This window comes from Passer domesticus, chromosome 4 (assembly GCF_036417665.1).
Source record: "Passer domesticus isolate bPasDom1 chromosome 4, bPasDom1.hap1, whole genome shotgun sequence".
NCBI classification, from domain to species: domain Eukaryota; kingdom Metazoa; phylum Chordata; class Aves; order Passeriformes; family Passeridae; genus Passer; species Passer domesticus.
The window spans coordinates 39997753-40014920 of record NC_087477.1 but is presented as its reverse complement, the minus strand read 5'-3'; the positions used below and the strand labels follow the sequence as shown (position 1 = coordinate 40014920).

Here is a 17168-nt window from a genome sequence, read left to right as displayed (position 1 = left end):
GAGGCTGCAGCACTGGATGCACCAGCTCCTGCTCTACCTGCTCTAAGGAATTACAATAAAGGACTGGCAACTAAGTGTTAATCTTAAGACTGCTACTGATGTATTTTACATCTGCCTTAACATCTAATTTCAAGTCCATTGCAGTCCAAGGAGTCACAATTTCTCGAGCACTGGGACTTTCTATATTATACTCAACACTGAATAGACAAAAAATTTGACCTTTATTTTTTATTCTTCTCACCTTAATGTATAGGAGGAATAAATATCATTTTCAACTGATTTTTCTCCCTTTTATATCAGTCTTCCTTTTTAATGCTGAAGTAGTTTTTCCAAGTGGTAGCTACACAATGAAAGGGCATCAGTCTATACAAGCCATTCTCGGTGACACTTCTTTCTCCCAAAATGAAAAACTGTATAAAAAAAAACCTGTCCACCTTTTGGATCCTTTGAAATACCTCCCTACCTCCCTCTCAATTATCAGCAAAATATACTGGAAAAAAATGGAATCCGTTGGCTCAGCTGAAGCAATAGCGAGCTGGAAAAGCAAAGTGCTTGGACTTACCAACTTACCATGGGCAGGAAATCCATCTACAGCCTTTTGCAAGAACATAACCAGCCAAATGTTGCTGTCGTCTTGTCCTGCTGCACGCCAATACATAAAATCTGGCCCAACACACAAAGTTCTTGCAGTTCTCGGATGGGAACTGAAAACCTCCATTGTCTCTGTGATTTGCTCATGGACATAGAAGCTGTAACCTTTGGACCCTACACATTAAAACAACATTTTATTTTTACCCCCGAGACAAAGTCTATTATACAGAGATCTGTAGCAAGAACAGGTCTTGAAATAAATAGAAAAAGTTATTTATTTATTTATTGGAAGCGAGAAGAGGTGCCCTATTATTTACAAATGCAGTCTGGCTAAAGAGCAGTTTTGTTTTCCACTGGTTTGTCATTTTGAACGTTACTCCAGCATCTGGTAGGTATTCCAGCAATACAAATGATAAAAAGAGGATTTTGGTTTTAAGAGCCCAGGAAAAAAATGACTGAGTTAAACTCCTCCCACAGAGCCAACAGGACAGGAATGAGTGGAGATGATGGGCAGAAAGTGCTACATATTTGCTCGTAGCATCTCAGTGCCACCAATGGATGCAGGCAAACGAACGATTCCTCCTGATGAAATGAGCTGTTTCTGTCTTCCTACATGTATTTTCCCAAGTGTTGCAGACAGGGAGGCACAAATAATCTCAAGACTCTTCTGCTGACAGCTCTAATAATCTTATTTATTATATGACAAATCTCTTTTCCGCGTCGAAATTGTTATGTCTTGATACCCTCTTCCTCTTTTGTGGTCTGGTGGCTGCCAAAATGAAACAACGGGATGAGAAATGACACTATCAAGATTTGTTAGACCTTGCTGTGGCTCTTTTCCCTCCTATTTCTCCTGATTCCTGAGGAACTCAGCAGTTGCAGAGGCGGAGGGGGCCATTTCAGGACAGGAAAATATTGCCTGAAGAAACCCTGCTGCTAAGGAAAAAACCACTCAACCTCTTCTCCTAGATGCTTCCCTTCTTTAAAAAAACATTCTGTGTATCAAATATCATCCAAAGGCTGGGGGAAGTGAAAGAAAGACTTTGAAACGGCTTCAGGTGCCTTGCAACACCCGTTTCTGCAAGACATGAAGGACACAGGCCTCCTTTTGGCTGTTTGAGCTCTTTGGGCTCACAGCAGCACTGGGGATGAAGGGAGCTAAAGCAACTCTATATATTGATGTTATTGCTGAGGGAGGATGTCACAAGATGCTATCCAAACTCTAAGGAAGCAATACATTTACAGAAACAACAAACCCTCGCAGTCCACTGAGCTGTTTTAAAATCCTTATCAAAGTCTTCACAAAATAAAAGCCCAGCCTATGACTACCAAATTAACTGTGCTGTTTAATCCTATCTACAAAAAAATAGGAGGAATATTTCTTGGTGTGATTCCCAGGGAATTGGGTTGCCCTCAGGTCCCTCTGAAAATACCAGCCGTGGGCTTTAATGGATACACTGAACTCCAACTACAACCAAGTCCTGATCTGAGCTGTGCCAGCCCAGACAATTGGCATCTCCTTGCCCTCAGGATGCCATCACTGTGACCATGTTGGGCTACTCTGCTCTTCCCTCCCCTCTGTGCTCTGTCACAAAGTGGCCAGGTGCACAGCAAACCTAGAATGCTGAGAGGCAGGTTGGGACAGTACAGTTCCAAAAATAATCCCACTCCATCACTCTGGGGGAAATACTACAAAATCTCCACACTGGATGCCACAGGCTCATTTCCAAACTGTGCCCCAGGACTTAACCAACATCATCAGAAAAGGAACAACAAAATTCCTTCCTTCCAGCTAAAACCACCTCATGCTTTCTCTCCTGGGCTCTGGGAACAGAGGTGATGGCTGCACTGGGTGATGGATGCTGGGATAAAGAACCTGTGCAGAGGCAACCCATGTCACCTTTGGCCAGGACACAGAAAAATCAATGCCACGTTGTTGCTGGAGGACATCAAGAGCCAGATGTTTTACTTCTCTTCTTCTGGATGTCCTCAACCCATGGTGTAAAAGAAGAGGGGGGTAACATATTTTATTTAAGCAACTTCCTTCTACCTCATATACATAATGAAAACTCCTGAAAGCTTTATGTATTGATCAAACCAAACTGCAGCAAAAATACAAAGCATAGGGGTAACACAAAAGGGAGACTGAGTAAAAGGAGGAAAGAAGGAACAAACCAAGGAAAGAGCCCAAATCTTGTACCTGATGCGTAGCAAACTGTACAGTATATACATTGTCAACATGTATTATCCTCCCCAAAGAGCAAATAAAAAAACTTGGTAACACAGAAGGAGGAAAACAAAATATACACCCTGTATTGTATTTGCCATGAAGCAAGCGACATGTTTATATGCTAGTCTTCTCTATAACTTAATGCTGTGTAACAGCATATTTTTTCTTTTCTTTAAATTTACAAAACAAAATATCTATCGAGAAATAATCTAATCATATTGCTCTTCAATACACTTCTGTAGACAAGTAAGACTCGAAGTTATACTTCAGCAAACTGCAGCTACTGGCAGTCCATGAATGGCCACAAAAATCTGCCATTCAAGTCAGTCCTTTGAAGCATTACCATGTGCTGCTGTAATTCAGTATACAAAGGTGCTATATATATAGATGTACCTCCCATGTACAGACAACACGTGGTGGAAGGCTTGTCATCACCGCTGAAGCTTAAGAGACTGGTTAACCTCATGTACAGCAGACTCGTTTCCACGTTCCATGCATCTTACATTGACTTCATGAAAATGAGGACACAAATAGGAAGAAAAGCAAAACTTTAGTCAAACACTGCTTTAGAAATGCTGCAGCAGAGGCCAATGTCCTTCAGTTATAGAAATCACTGAATTTCCCTTTTTATCTTTTCTTGGTTTTTTTTAGTCAAAATAAATCTCAGGGCTAGAGTACAAAGTGCAGGACCGACCCACTTGAGGAAGCAACTTTAAAAACCGTGTTACAATGGCACCATCCCATTCACCAACTGGACCTTCATCTCTTGAAGGCTGTTCATTATCTTCTTCTGGTGACCAACAAGTGTCACTCCCAGACGTCTCAAATCCCTGTGGGAGAAAGCAGACGTTGGTTCCACGGACCTCTTAGGCACACGTTGCCGCGTACACCACGCACCGCATGCGCTGCTGCTGCCAGTGCCTACCTGTTATCACTGGCAGCTCCCAGAGCCAAGTTTAGTTGGCAGGTTTTATTTTCCCCATTTGTAATTTTTTTTTTTTTTTTATGGCTGACAGCACCTCAGAGAGGTGATGTGATTTGAATGAGATCACCTCGCTGGCCAAGGAGCAAAGTGTCAGCATCATCTTTGGCCAAGGATTCTGCTAGGCGTGAAAAGTCCTATTTCCAAGAGAAAAGCCATGTAAGGAAGCCCATGTTGCTGTTTCCTCTTCTCATGGGAGAGGCTGGTATTTGATCTTGGATATAAGCAGTGAGGAATGCGGTCAATCCATGCTTTCTTCCTCTTCAGATGAGGGAAAGCCAAAGAAACACAAGTGGCAAAAGCCTCGAACATGGCCACCATCCTGATGACTCCTTAAAGTCAACAAGAATTAACAAAGCAGCTCCCTTTTGGGTCTTTGCAAATCTTCCTATAAACCCACATTTGGTTTTGCTTTGGAGGGGTGAATTCTAGATGCCAAGGACATTTGTGTTGATTCTGCCTACTGGGCTACCACTACAGGAAAGCTGTAAAATAAGACAGTTAATGTAAAATGCAGGATCAGTAGGAAAGATTGTTTGCATTGACTCCACCCTCCAAAATTCAGGTGTATAGATGAAGGTAATCACTTTCATGTGATTCACGTGAATGGCATTAAGAGGCACCTCCAGGGTATACAATTTATCCCATCCAAAGACAGGAGTGGGACAAATCATCTATTGGAGATAGCACAGCAGGACCTTGGGTTATCAATGACAGCTCTAAGCCAGGTAAGGCCATCAGTTATGGCAGAATGTAATTATAGAAATTTCTTACTGGGTAGAAAATGTTAACAAAGAAACTGTAAGAATAAAAGCTCAGCAGAAACATCAAGGCAGTTGCATATATGTTTCCAGCCCAAGACACAGAAGCTGTTAGAGAAGCGGGTTGACTATTAGAGATGTGGTGTTTGTCTGAAGACTTCCACTGATAGAAAAATATCGATCCCTCACTTTCTACCTGCAGACTGGAGTGAATTAAGGATGTTTCTAAGTTGTGCCTTACGGTCCTGGAGATACACTTGTGAATCCCCAAGCTGCTGACACCCTGTGCGCAACTCTTTTAGGAGAAAGTTCTCCACCAAAAGCCATTGGGATGTGGCCTTGATCATGCAGCTGCTTTTTGGAAACCATGCTGCTGCATTCATGCAAAGGCTGGAAATCCCCAGCAACACCTGGGAGCCCAACTACCACCTGAGACATAATTGCAAACCTGGCCTACAGTTCACAGCAGGGCTGTGCGCTGGACTGCAGGAGGGCACGTGCAAGCAACACCAAAACATTTTCACATGAGCTACCCATGGAGGTGTGCCTCTCTCAGCAGCTTCACATTCTGGACAGAAACTCCTGTGCAAGTAACAACCAATCATCCATGTCCCCAAATTACACAGATGAATGCTGCTTTGAATAAAAAGCAGTCTTGAGTGAAGGCTAATACATTAACACATAAACGAGTTGAAGCCAAAAGCTACATCTGTACTTCTCCAAGGACTGTCATGTTTTCTGCCTTTTGATTTGGAAAATACCAAGTTTTTTGCTTTGGGCTAAACACATAATTTCATTATTGTACCCTTTTTCAGCAATGCTTCTTGATGATGCAAAGGGAAATCATAACATAAGGGGCACAGAGCAAAGGAGGTCAATGAGACACATCAGCAGTGCTCCTTACCTGGCACAGAAAAGGCTGCAGCACCTGCAAAAGGTGTCTACCTTCTCAGGGGGACATGCTTTCATTTCTGCCTCCACTGAATTGTGAAACTAGTTCAGCAAGCCATCTTAATAATGAAGGAAAATGAAGTAATGCTATTGTTACATGCAATTTATTTTATGTACACAGCACAGTTGGAAGTTCACACCAGAGATCAAAAAAAAAAAAAAACCAACCAAAAAAACCCCTCAAAACAAAAAAACAAACCAACCTCTGAAACCAACACAGTATAGGACCTGATTTTTAAAAGAGACAACATCCATCTTCCCCCTGCTGAGTCCTGCTCTGCTAGCATTTTTGAAAAATCAGCTTTATTTTTTTCCCAGGTATCTAAAGTGCAAGCTGAGCTCTTTTGAAAATCCAGTACCACGTATTTCACAGATGTATAATTTGTGACACTCTCGCATGTTTTGCTGGAAAAAACAGCCTCAAACTCGGAAAAAAGCATGCATGTCTTGGCCTTTCACACACAGCCCCATCAGTCCAATAAATCCCCCACCCAGTTCACTACACAGCCTTTTTTTCTCCCCATACAGTATCCCCTTAACTCAATATCCTTGAGGAGTGTCTCATTGATTTACAAGAGAGAAAGAAGAAAAAAGAGTTTCTGGTTTCAATACATTAACTGCTCACCAGGGGATTCAGTATTTTTTTTTCTAATATCAAATCCTCTCAAATGTGAAGCCACTAGCCAAAAGCATGGGGGACTCCTCAGAGAGGGGAAAAACACTACTGTGGGGTCTTGCACCTCAGCAAAGATGACCCAGAAGACACAGCTCCTGAACCAGATGCTTGCCAAGTATAAAAATCAGCAGGTTTATTCAAAAGCTACCTTGCACATATCAAAGACAACAACAAAAACTTTTTAAAAACTGCCTAGAGAATGTAGCTTTAATTCCGATGTTTCAAGCATGACTTACAGCACGTTGCTGTAAGTCTATCCATCCAGTGCTGAAGCACTTAAAGAGGTGTAAGGCAGAATACAGTTTTGAACAGAACTGGGTGCACAAACCACCTGGTTTGGGGACAAAAACATCCCCAACAACTTCTGTGCTGGAGGGCTGTAAAAACAATTGCCTTTAAGCTCCAGTCAGGGCTGCTTGGCTCATGTTACTGCAGCCAAATGGAAATTTCTCCAAGAGGAGATGTGTGCAGACACCCACTGGGGCTTTACAGTAAAAATGTGCATTCCCTGCAGGAAAATGCACAACTGAGACCCGCGGGCACCTGCGATCAGGATCCAGGCTGCTCCTTGCTGTGGGAGTGACCTGACCCCTGGTGTTGGGTTTTGTGTGTGCCTCTGCAGTGGAGATCCGTGCACCCATGTGCTGGGTGGTCTCCCTGCTTCAAAATACTTGGCCTCCCCAGCCATGGGACAACTTTTATTCTTATTTTGGGGAGGAAGTTTATCTTTTCACTTCTTCCATTCAGATAGGGCTGGAAATTAAAGCAGGCAGGAATTTGAATCACTTGTCAACAAGATATTAAAAGGCTTACCTAAGCTGACCAAAAAGCTAAGGAAATAAGGCGGAAAATTGGTGTCAGCTCATGCCAAGCAGCCTGTACACAGCTGCATGCATGCTGCTCTCTTACCACTGCCTTGCATGGAAGCCCAGCTGCAACATGCCAGTGACAACACGGTATCCCCTTCCCTGCAAGAGCCTCCATGTGCAAGGGTTGAATTCACAGTCTCCATGTTGTAAGAAATAGATTTAAAACATTTTATTTACAAATAGAACTACTTATACACCATGGACCAGTTTGCCAAACACAGTGTAGACTAGGACTGATTTCCACATAAAATACAACCCCCTCACCAGCCGGTTTAGTCATGCAAGCAAAAGGGCCACAGTCCTGAAAGATCTCCGAGGTCAGCAGCCGTCAGCCTACCACAGGTATTTTGTATTTCACCTCCCATCCAGGGCAGATCTCACCACTCTTCTGCACGTGGTGTAACTACAGCTGCCCATGCAGACTGGAACTACTCATGGAATTAGTTGTCAGTTTGAGAGAGGGGAAACAAGAAGAACCTCAAAGACCTTCAGACGATGCTAAAGAGAGAGGAATCCGCTTGCTAGGGACATTTGCATGAAATGAGGACTTAAAAAATTTTGTTTTAAGAGTTCATCTGCTCTTACTCATAATTTCCATTCTAATTTATTACAAGATGAGGATTTGTTCAGAAGCAGACACAGCATCAAAATCCCAGGACTGAGATTTCAGGTTAAGAATAAGCATCTAGAGCAGGTGAACTCTTAAATGTTCTTCATCCAGTATAACTTTTAATAAATAATTTATTTTATTTTAGAAGAAAAATATATACAATGCAAAGCAACACAACACATATTATTACAAATATTCAGAGCTCTTCATCTAATAACAAACAACAGGGTGTCCTGAGATTCAGTGATTACAGATCTTTCAAAAGGTGAAAATATGTAGTCCACATGGTTAGTAATTGGTCCAGTCAAGGGTCAGACTGAAACTCATGTCATGGATCTATCTATCTTGAGTATTGTCCTGGTAAAGTTATTCTTGCAGTGGATTGAAAGAGCTCCAGACACACTCAAAGTCACTAGGTGGTCCACAAGTTTAAAGAGCAGGTCTGGTCCACTGGAAAGGTTCCCTTCAAGTCTGATATCCAGTTGGAAAGAGAGGGTGGAGGGTGAGGCTCCACTTTTCACAAGGTGATTCATCCCTTTGCAAGAATTAGAGCTAAATGTAGAAATCACTCTTTGTTTGAACACATACATTTTCAGGTCTTTGCTTAAGTAGGCAGAGCTTAGGACTTGGGGTGATATCCATCCACCTTAGATTTTTAATCTTTTGCTTTCAGAAATTTGTCACTAATACTACTCTTTTCTGGAATAAATGCATCAAGCCACTAGTTTGAAAGAATCAGAATGGTAATCAGGATTTTGCTTTTCATGCCAGGGGAGGGAGGTTTTTTAAAAACAAGCAAAAAAAAAAAAGCTGAATATCAACTAAATCAACCAGATCCTGTAAAGAAGCCACAAACTGGGCACCCACAATTACCAGTCCTGTCAGTGTTATGGCCAACTCCTCCTACAGCATTTGTAGGTTGTTTTTTTCAGTAGATTAAAAAAAATTATTTACATTTATCATATGTTTTTGCCATGCTTTTTCTGGCAGCAGTTATCCACCTAATTTCTACATGTCTCCTGTATGGTTTGAATTTGGTAAAGATAATTTTGGGTGGTATTTGAAGGCAACCTCCTAAATTGTAAAGACTGTTTTACTGATGTCATTTGGGGAAACCAAGCTGCTTTCAGATGTTCAGATCATCTTTTCACCCGATCCCCCCAAGTCCCAGCTCTGGAATATACAGAACAGTTGCCTCTATTAAAAATGACAAGGAACATTTAACCTGAATTCTCCTTTGTAAAGCACAAAATGTTTTGTTGCTCCCTTTTACAGAGAGAAAAAAAGAGAAAACCTCCAGAAAACCAACTCCTCTCAGTATATCAACCGTTAAAGAACTTTGCTTGTTCTGGTGTTTGTTTTCTGGAGAACCCATGAGAGTCTCAGCTGAGCCCACCAGGAGCCATTTTCTCCCTTACTTTATTTTTTAAGGGCAGTCTGCCAGTTTACATCAGACTGAATTCAGGACTTCAATACATGGCACTTTTCCTCTTAAGCTGCTATGATGGTTTCTCTTTTTTCAACAGCTGAGAATCTGCTGCTTTTTTCTTTTTTTTACTGTTTCTGAGAGGGATGAGAGAAGTTTTGATTTGGATGGGTACTTGGCCTTTTGATTAATCTTCCACAGGTTTTCCAAAAATAGACCTGAGTGGGGTCAAGCCTTTTTGCCAAGCCACCTCTGCAATGCAAAGGTGTGTGGGCTGACAGAGAAGAACCAAGCAGGTATCTCTGTAACTATTTCTGTCCAGGCAGCTGGGGTGGGGAGGGACAATTTATTTGCTGACATGGATAACTAGCTGAAATAGGTTTCAACATTTTATCAGCTTCAACTGAAATGGAAGATGGATCCATGAAATGCCTCTTTCCAGTTTAAAAAAAAACAAACCCAAAAGCTCTCCCAGGCTGCCAGGCATCAGCTCCTTTGCACTGCTCTGCTGTTCTAGAAGCCCAGGAGAAAGCTGAAGCTGAGCAGCTCAGACATGTTCTCTCCTCTGGGATCAGCAGGATGACATTTGGGCCAAAGAGGACATCCTGGGACCTGGTGAGGGGGCCTTTGAGGAGATTTGCAGGCTGGTGAGAGTCAGAGTATCTCTGGCAGCTATAATTTTATTTAAAGCCTTTCAAACAAACTCGCCTTTCTGGCTAGAACTATTCAGGTTTCTTGGTTCATTGCCAATTGGAAAAAACATTTTAAAGCACTTTTGGATCACCTGAAAAGATTTTGGGGGACTTTTTTAAAATTTCTGGAATACCGAAGAGTAAACATAGGGAAACAGTTAAATTTTAAAGTCAAATTAAGGATCTTACTTCATAATCTGAAATGCTGCACTTCAGGAAATTTGGAGGTTAGGAATACTTTTAGCAGCATGGGATGCTAAGACAGTGTAGAAGGGATAGCAAGATTGTTTAAAGTTATAAAAGTAAGTAAACATCTAATTTGCAGTTGAAAACACCCACTAATTTGGGTTTCAAGTCAACATTTTCTGTGACCCAAACAAAAGCATTTTACTTCTGAGCATTTCATGTAGAGCTCTTGAAACTGCAGAAAATTGTGAAGAGGAACAAGGGAGAAGCCTAATTTTCTTCTTTGACTTGACTAATTAAGCCAAACAGCAATAAATCTGTGATGGATTTTAGACAACCTGCATTTTTCTACCAGAAGTTGCTCTGGTTATCAAATTGGGGTGGTACTGTGGAGGGGAATGCTCCAATGTTTTCCTTTCCTCATAAATTACTGCTTCCTCCTATCCCCCTTCTTCCTGCTCAGCCTCTGGCTAGCTATTTCTGCCATGTGGACTCTTGACCAGCCTGGGGATGGATGCCCTTGGTCCATGTTTGTAGATCATCAGTGTAAACTGTGGAGTCCTCAACAGCCCAAGTAAAGTGACACATAATTGCAGGAAAAGACTGGGAAACAACATGTAAGGGTCTCAGGAGCTGAAAAGAGGATCCAGGTAAGAATCCATGCACCCTGATTTCCCAGACACTTGCTGGAGAGGACTTCTTCCCTAGCTCAGGGTTTTCATGTGAATGGCTGAAAAAGACTGGATGAGTCCAGGTGTAAGGGGCAAATATTGATGGTGTGAGTGGAGGAAGTGAAATCAGAGTGAGAGCAGATAGGTTCCTGCACTCCCTCCGTGTATGTAATGGAAAACTGAACTCCATGGAGATGTCACTGACCTGCATCACACTCCTGTGCTCTGTGGTGAGCTCCACAGAAACTCTGTGGCAGACAGGAGGAAATGCTGCAGCTCTGTAGGGGGATTTTTCCTGGTTTATTCTTAACCCTCAGAAGCAATTCTGTATGTGCAGTGGCAGTCTGCATGTGGTCAGAGGAGACACAACCTTCTCCAAAGCAGCAGAGGACAATTCTTCCCATTCTGCCTTAATGCCTGCAGTAAGCTAAGCTCGAATTAACCCAGCTAGAAAGGCAGGCTTTGAGGGGAGTTTGAGACAGCACAGGCAGCAGCAGGAAAATACTGACACACAAGCAAGGCAGGCAATTAAAGGTGCAGCATAGCAAATTAGCAGCCCTGAGGCATTTACCAAGTCATTTGAAAGCTGTTGCCTCAACTGCAGTCACACCCACGTGCAAAGGCCACGGGCACATCCAGAAGAAAGGGTCTGGTTCAGGAAGCCTGTCCTCTAGAGCTGCGGGCTGCTGATGCTCCTGCACTGGCATCAGCTCTTAACTATTTCTGCTTATGCTGAGTACCATTTCCACACCTTACTGGGCTTCACTGTTCACTTGATCAGCCATGAAGCCAGCTCATCTGCTGTGAAGCCAGGATGTCTCAGCAGGGACCTATACATTTACTAGTAGGGCAGAGGGTTTATTTTGTTGGTAATCCCAAATAATCAACTGCTAGTGTGTCAAGAGGATGGCCTGGCAATTACAGAAACTCATGCATTAATTTCTGTGAGTAAAGGAGACAAAATACTGGCTGCCAACATAGTAATTGTAAATTTTAGTCTTGCCTGCACTTGTTATCAATAGAGGTGCTGTAAGGGAAACTGCTGACTGCAAACACAGGATAATGTTTTCTCTTTCTGCAGCCTCATCCTTACATATTCTTGAATGATTTGTCTTTCTCCTCCCTTCTCCCGTTGTAATTCCAAGAAATGAGGTGAAAATGATCTGGACACTACTCACTCTAGGGTCACCTGAGCCACTGCATCCATTGAACTGTATCCATTCTCCATGAAGATCTCTGTGTATCGGCCCATTTTGATGGCTTCCAGCCACTCACCCACGGACCTGTAGGCACCACTCCCGACTGGACTGTGCTCTACCAACAGATTTGACACTCTAAAGGTAAGCAAAAACAAAGAAGCAAATAGAATCAGTATTCAGAGATACACAACGTGACTCAAGTTGCTTGCATTTTTTTATGGTAAAGATGATTCTTCTGTTCCATTTTCAGTGATTGCTGCAGCCTAAATCCTCCCAGCAGGCTTAATATGCAATGTATCAAACACAGCACTTCACCTGCAACCTCACCCATTCTTGAGGTAGCTCCTTCCATTTCCAGTCCTCACCACAAGCAGAACGAGGAGGAGAGGAGTGGCATCCATCCCAGTTACCTCCTGGCCCCAAGTAGGCTCCCCCAGTCACTCCTAATTCAAAGTCTTCGCTTTGATGACTCCTGCTTTGCTCTTTTCTTCCACCTTTAAAGCTCATAATTAACTTAAGGCAGCGCAGAGCCTGGAAGCTGAAACCCAAATTACATTTCCCAGCAGCGGCCATCAATGGCAGGCAGCTGTTGCCAGCCCAGGGAGCATTAAACAGTCCAGGAGCTGCTCCTGCACAGTCATGGGGGAGTTTCGGATGCTGACAGCATCCAAGGAGCCTGCAGAGAGCAGCAATGCTCCAGCCACACTCCAGCCCTGCAAAAGAGGCACACTCCTGCTCCCACACCCTCACTCCAGAGCCTGCCAGGCAATTGCTCCCCACTCAGCTATGCCACGCACGGAGGAAGCAATTCAGGCAAATAATAACCCTTCACCACAGCTGGAGCACTGATACAGTACCTGGCACAAGCAGGGTCCACCACCCCACTAATGATGTGCAGAGAGCAATGAGGGCCTGTCCAAGGTCAGCCAGGAAAGAAACCAGATCTGTTCCCTTCTTTGTAAAAGGGGACACACAGCTAACACAAGCCCTGTACAAAGATTTTTACCCACAGGTAAAAAAACCCACATTTTCCAGGTCAGCCTCTGACGGTGGCTATTACACTTAAAAGACTTTCAACTGGAAGGAGAGCTGGGATATTATATTATTATAGCACTTCAGGAATCTTCATATATTTTATGAGCACATTAGTATTATTTGTTTATTTAATAGCAATGCTGAAGGGTCTAATAAAATGTGAATACTTGCAGTACCAAGAACATAATGGCTTCCCATAACATTTTATACACATGAGAAATTCAAAACTCCTAAGTAATCATAATGAGAAGTGGATTTTCATCACTACTGTCAGAAGGTACCTAGTGATATCATAGCGCACGCTGTAATGTAGAGAGTGACTTCCTCCCTTATTTGCATTAATGAGAATTTCCATAAAAAACACATTACATATATAAAAAAAATCCTTTACAGCTGCTCTATATTGAAATTATGATTCATTTGGAATTACTATGGTCTGGGAACAGCAATCTATGAGAATAGAAACACCCCCACAGCCTGACTGCTCAGGTGTTTCATCCGTATATTCATCCGTATATTCAAAAATATCCACAGCAGCTCTGAAAAGGAGAGGTTTGGAATTGCATGGACCTATTCATGGAATAAAACATCAGCAAAGTGCTTAGCAGCTCAAGGAAATGGTTTCCTGCCTATTTTCCTCATCTGGCATAACAGTTTGGTATAAAAGAGTGCAGGAAACACCATGTAACAGGCCTGGAAAATAACTGTTCTGAGTTGAAAATAAAAGAGAAACCTCACATATTTTATGCTGTCATAAACCTTTTCCTGCAGGTTTGCTGGCACTGACGTTACATCTAATTGCTAATAAGAATAATTTCTTCTTCAGATGGTAAATGGTACATGTAAAATAGCCTGAGGAACCAGATCTAGCTTGTATTTAAAAATTAACAAATATTTCAGGTTCTTCTCTTTCAGTGCATGAAATACCATGCACAGGGACATGCCACCAGAGGGATGCCCAGATGCAGCAGGTGAGATGTGCCACATGCAGCTGTGCAAGGCTCACTTGGAAGGTGTGGGGACAAAAGACTACAAGCTCACAGCAGTGTATCTCGTTTGGCCCATACCACCAGTCTAACCTAATCTTATCTCCCTCATTCCTGTTTAAAGAAAACAACATATCCTTTTTTTGTCCCTCCTCTGAGACTAAACTTTTCTGAAGGGCCTTTTCCATGGCTAATCTAGGGAACTCCACTGCCATCAGCAAAACAGCAATAATATACATATATACATATAACATATATAATATATATATATATATATACATACACACACACACACATATATATATATATAACTTCTTTATGACCTTGCAAGGGACTGCGTGATCAGCAACACTGATGACTCAGAAGTAAATGCGTGGTTACAGTGAAAATAGAAAAAGCCTCGCCAAGACTATTTAGCTCCTTCTCCCAAGTGCAGCTTTATTTCTTGATTGTGTTTACTTTACTTGTAGCTGTGTAGCTATTCAGATTCATGTTTAAATACAAACTGTCTGTTCTATTCACTTTGTGTGGTTTTAGCAAAGGGTTTGTGTACAGTACTTTGGTAACCAGAGACCTCCTCTTCCAATTACCACGACTCTCATGACTTGTAGTGGTGGCTAGCATGCCTGGGAATAGTCGTGGAAGGATGTACCTGGACATTCACAAGCTTTGCACTCCCTAAGAGTTTTCCCAAGAGACACCCTTTGTTTGTATTACCAAGATAAAGTCAACAGGCAGATAATTGGAGCAGTATTTACTATCTGCCTTGTGCACTCAAGTCTTGCCTTCTCTAACCTTGCAGCACAGGTAATTTTGTCTCAGACAAAGTACTTCTGAAACTCCTGTTTCTGAAAGACAGACCACAGTAATTTTCTTTGTGGTAGCAGTGCTGCATTTGGAGTGAGTGAATTGCCCACTTGGCTGCCAACTGCAACAGAAAAAGTTGATATAAGTCAACTTCCCTGGACATAACAAAGCTGAAGGAACATTCCCCCAAGAGCATGCACTCGGGCTAAATAACCAGAGGGAATCCAGTCCTAGGGGTGGGTGTTCAGACAAGGAGCTTGCTCTGAGAAATGGTTCTGGGCCGAGTCTGTACCTGCTTGATGCATTAACCAAGGTCTTCAGGCTGCTGGGGTTACGGATGAGCTTGTCCAACATGCTGACAATTTCGTCAAACTTGGGCCTGCTGTTGCGGTCTTTCTGCCAGCAGTCGAGCATTAGTTGGTAGAGAGCAGCAGGGCAGTCCATGGGACTTGGCAGGCGATAGCCTTCCTCCACGGCTTTAATCACCTACAGGACACAAAACACAAGGCTTTGCTTCCCCTCATCTTTTTCCCAAATGCAAACTGACTTTAACATAGAACTTTGGGATCAGCAATATGCTCACAAAAAATCCTGCCACCCCCCAACTCTGCACATGAGAGGCAAACTCAGTAAGCTCCTCTATCTTTCATATTTTCCATGGGATGTATTGAATAACTTTATTTTTAGTCATTGCAAAATGAATCTAGATAGCCAAGGCACTGCTGCAACTAGGGGGCCAGATTGCCTGGTTGCACTTGTTCAAAGCTCAGTTGTGGTCTCTATGTTATATACCAGGAAACTCCTGGAGCCTAGGCTAAATCAATGAAAAAGAGCCTACAGGGCTTTCTGGCATCTTCTTGGCGTGCAGTGATTTTGTTTATTCAGATGTTGGCTTCTTTTTAAATGAAAAGGCATGTGCTAGACCACAAATTTGTATTACAGTAATAAAAGTCTGACTGTATTTCAAAAGAGACTTTGAATGCTAATTGATGGATGGATTGGAGGCAGAGGCAGAACAACCATCTCATATATCATTCAATACTGTCTGGGTCTAGTAGTTTCTTAGTGTGGCCACATTTCTGCCAGGAATTTAAAATGTCAGCCCAAGAGTATGTAAATTAAAACCAGGGGAGTTGTTGCACTGATTTAAAATACAAACCATCTATGGTTTTATATCTAAAACAAGTGATAAGCATGTGTGTTGCTTGCCCTCTTGAAAGGCATAAAATGAATAAATGAGGGCAGAATTGAAGAACTTGTTTTACCCAGTTTGAGGCAGATCTGTGGCAGGGCTTTAAGCTCAGCAGTTCCCATTTTGAACCATTACAATTTTCAGGAGAATGCAGCTCTTGTTTCAAGCCACAAGGCTCTGTGTCTGAGCCAAGAGAGTCATGCAGCCCATCTTCACACCCTCCACTCCCAAGATTCCTTGATGAAAAGGAGTTGGAAGCAGATATTTGCTATGACCACGTGAAAAGCACATGTGCTTCACTGTCCATTCCAAACACTACCTTAAATGCCGTTCACTCATTTCAAAATTTGAAAACATCCTGTGTTGAAAAAGAAGGCTCTGTGATTGGCATGGAAGTTGTTGTCTTGCTCTTCAGTGGCTAGATGGGTAGTACAGAATGAACTGTGTCAGGCTAGCACTGAATTTCAGAAGGCTTCAGAATTCAAAAAAGATTGTTTTTAAATTGTCCTCCATCACAGAGCTTTTTGCTAAGTGTAAGAGTTGCAGGAATGAGCCAGGCTGACTGAGCAGCAGTAGTGGGAACCTCAAACTCTCTGAGGATGTACATAGCAGAGAAGCAGTTAGGTGAGGCTTCACCATCTCCAAGGTAAAAAGCACAGCAGAAAATCTGGACATGTGCAGTCCTTTTGTGCCCATCTGAGATTTCCTCTTTCAGTGGAGCAGTTGCACCACTCTCCACCCAACCTGCACTTGCAAGGAGATTTCTTCTATGGCCTGGCTGTTGCTCCCAGCTCCACCACACTGTGCTATTTATACCCTCTGTTCTTCACACCATGCTTTTCAGCTGGTCCCTGATTCCAAATTTGCAGCTGCCCTATAAAGAAAAAGCTTCAGTGTGGCACAGCCATGAAAATGTGATTTGCTGTGTCCACGTCTGTATTTATAACAATAATGGGTCATCCTCCAACTGTAGCAGAAAGAAAATAGTAGCAAGACAAGGAGCAGACCATCTGGCACCAGATCAGAATATCTGAACTATATCTGCAGTGGGGTTATGCGTGCTGGATATTCCTGGCAGTAACATCACAATCAATAGCGTTAACTCAATTTACAGGATGTCATCCATCCTGGTGATACAATGTAAATGGTCTCAAAATGCTGCAAGAAGCTAGGATGCTGAAATACACTCTTGCATCTGAAGGTGCCTTCAGGCGTCTAGCAGTAAGAGGAGCAAAAAAAAACCCGAAACAACAAAAACTGAGTCACTTGCAGCCAGCACAGTGATTAGAAAATAAGAAAATGGG

The 17168-nt window shown here is 42.6% G+C and overlaps 1 protein-coding gene across 18 annotated transcripts in view; it reads right to left on the bottom strand.

Annotated features, from left to right (window-relative positions):
- Positions 1–202: 202 nt before the first annotated feature.
- Positions 203–17168, bottom strand: part of EPHA5 (EPH receptor A5) — a 193577-nt gene continuing 176611 nt past the window's right edge. For 8 of the 18 annotated variants that reach the window (XM_064417302.1, XM_064417304.1, XM_064417303.1 and 5 more), the window contains 3 exons: positions 14965–15158; positions 11824–11979; positions 5604–8222 (listed from right to left, as the gene is read on the bottom strand). In XM_064417302.1, the coding sequence (XP_064273372.1) occupies positions 7994–8222; positions 11824–11979; positions 14965–15158 (579 nt within the window). In that variant the 3' untranslated portion in view covers positions 5604–7993. Of the gene's footprint in view, positions 3652–5468; positions 5575–5603; positions 8223–11819; positions 11980–14964; positions 15159–17168 lie in introns of those variants that run through there. The other 10 variants (XM_064417307.1, XM_064417314.1, XM_064417308.1 and 7 more) reach the window with 4 other exon arrangements.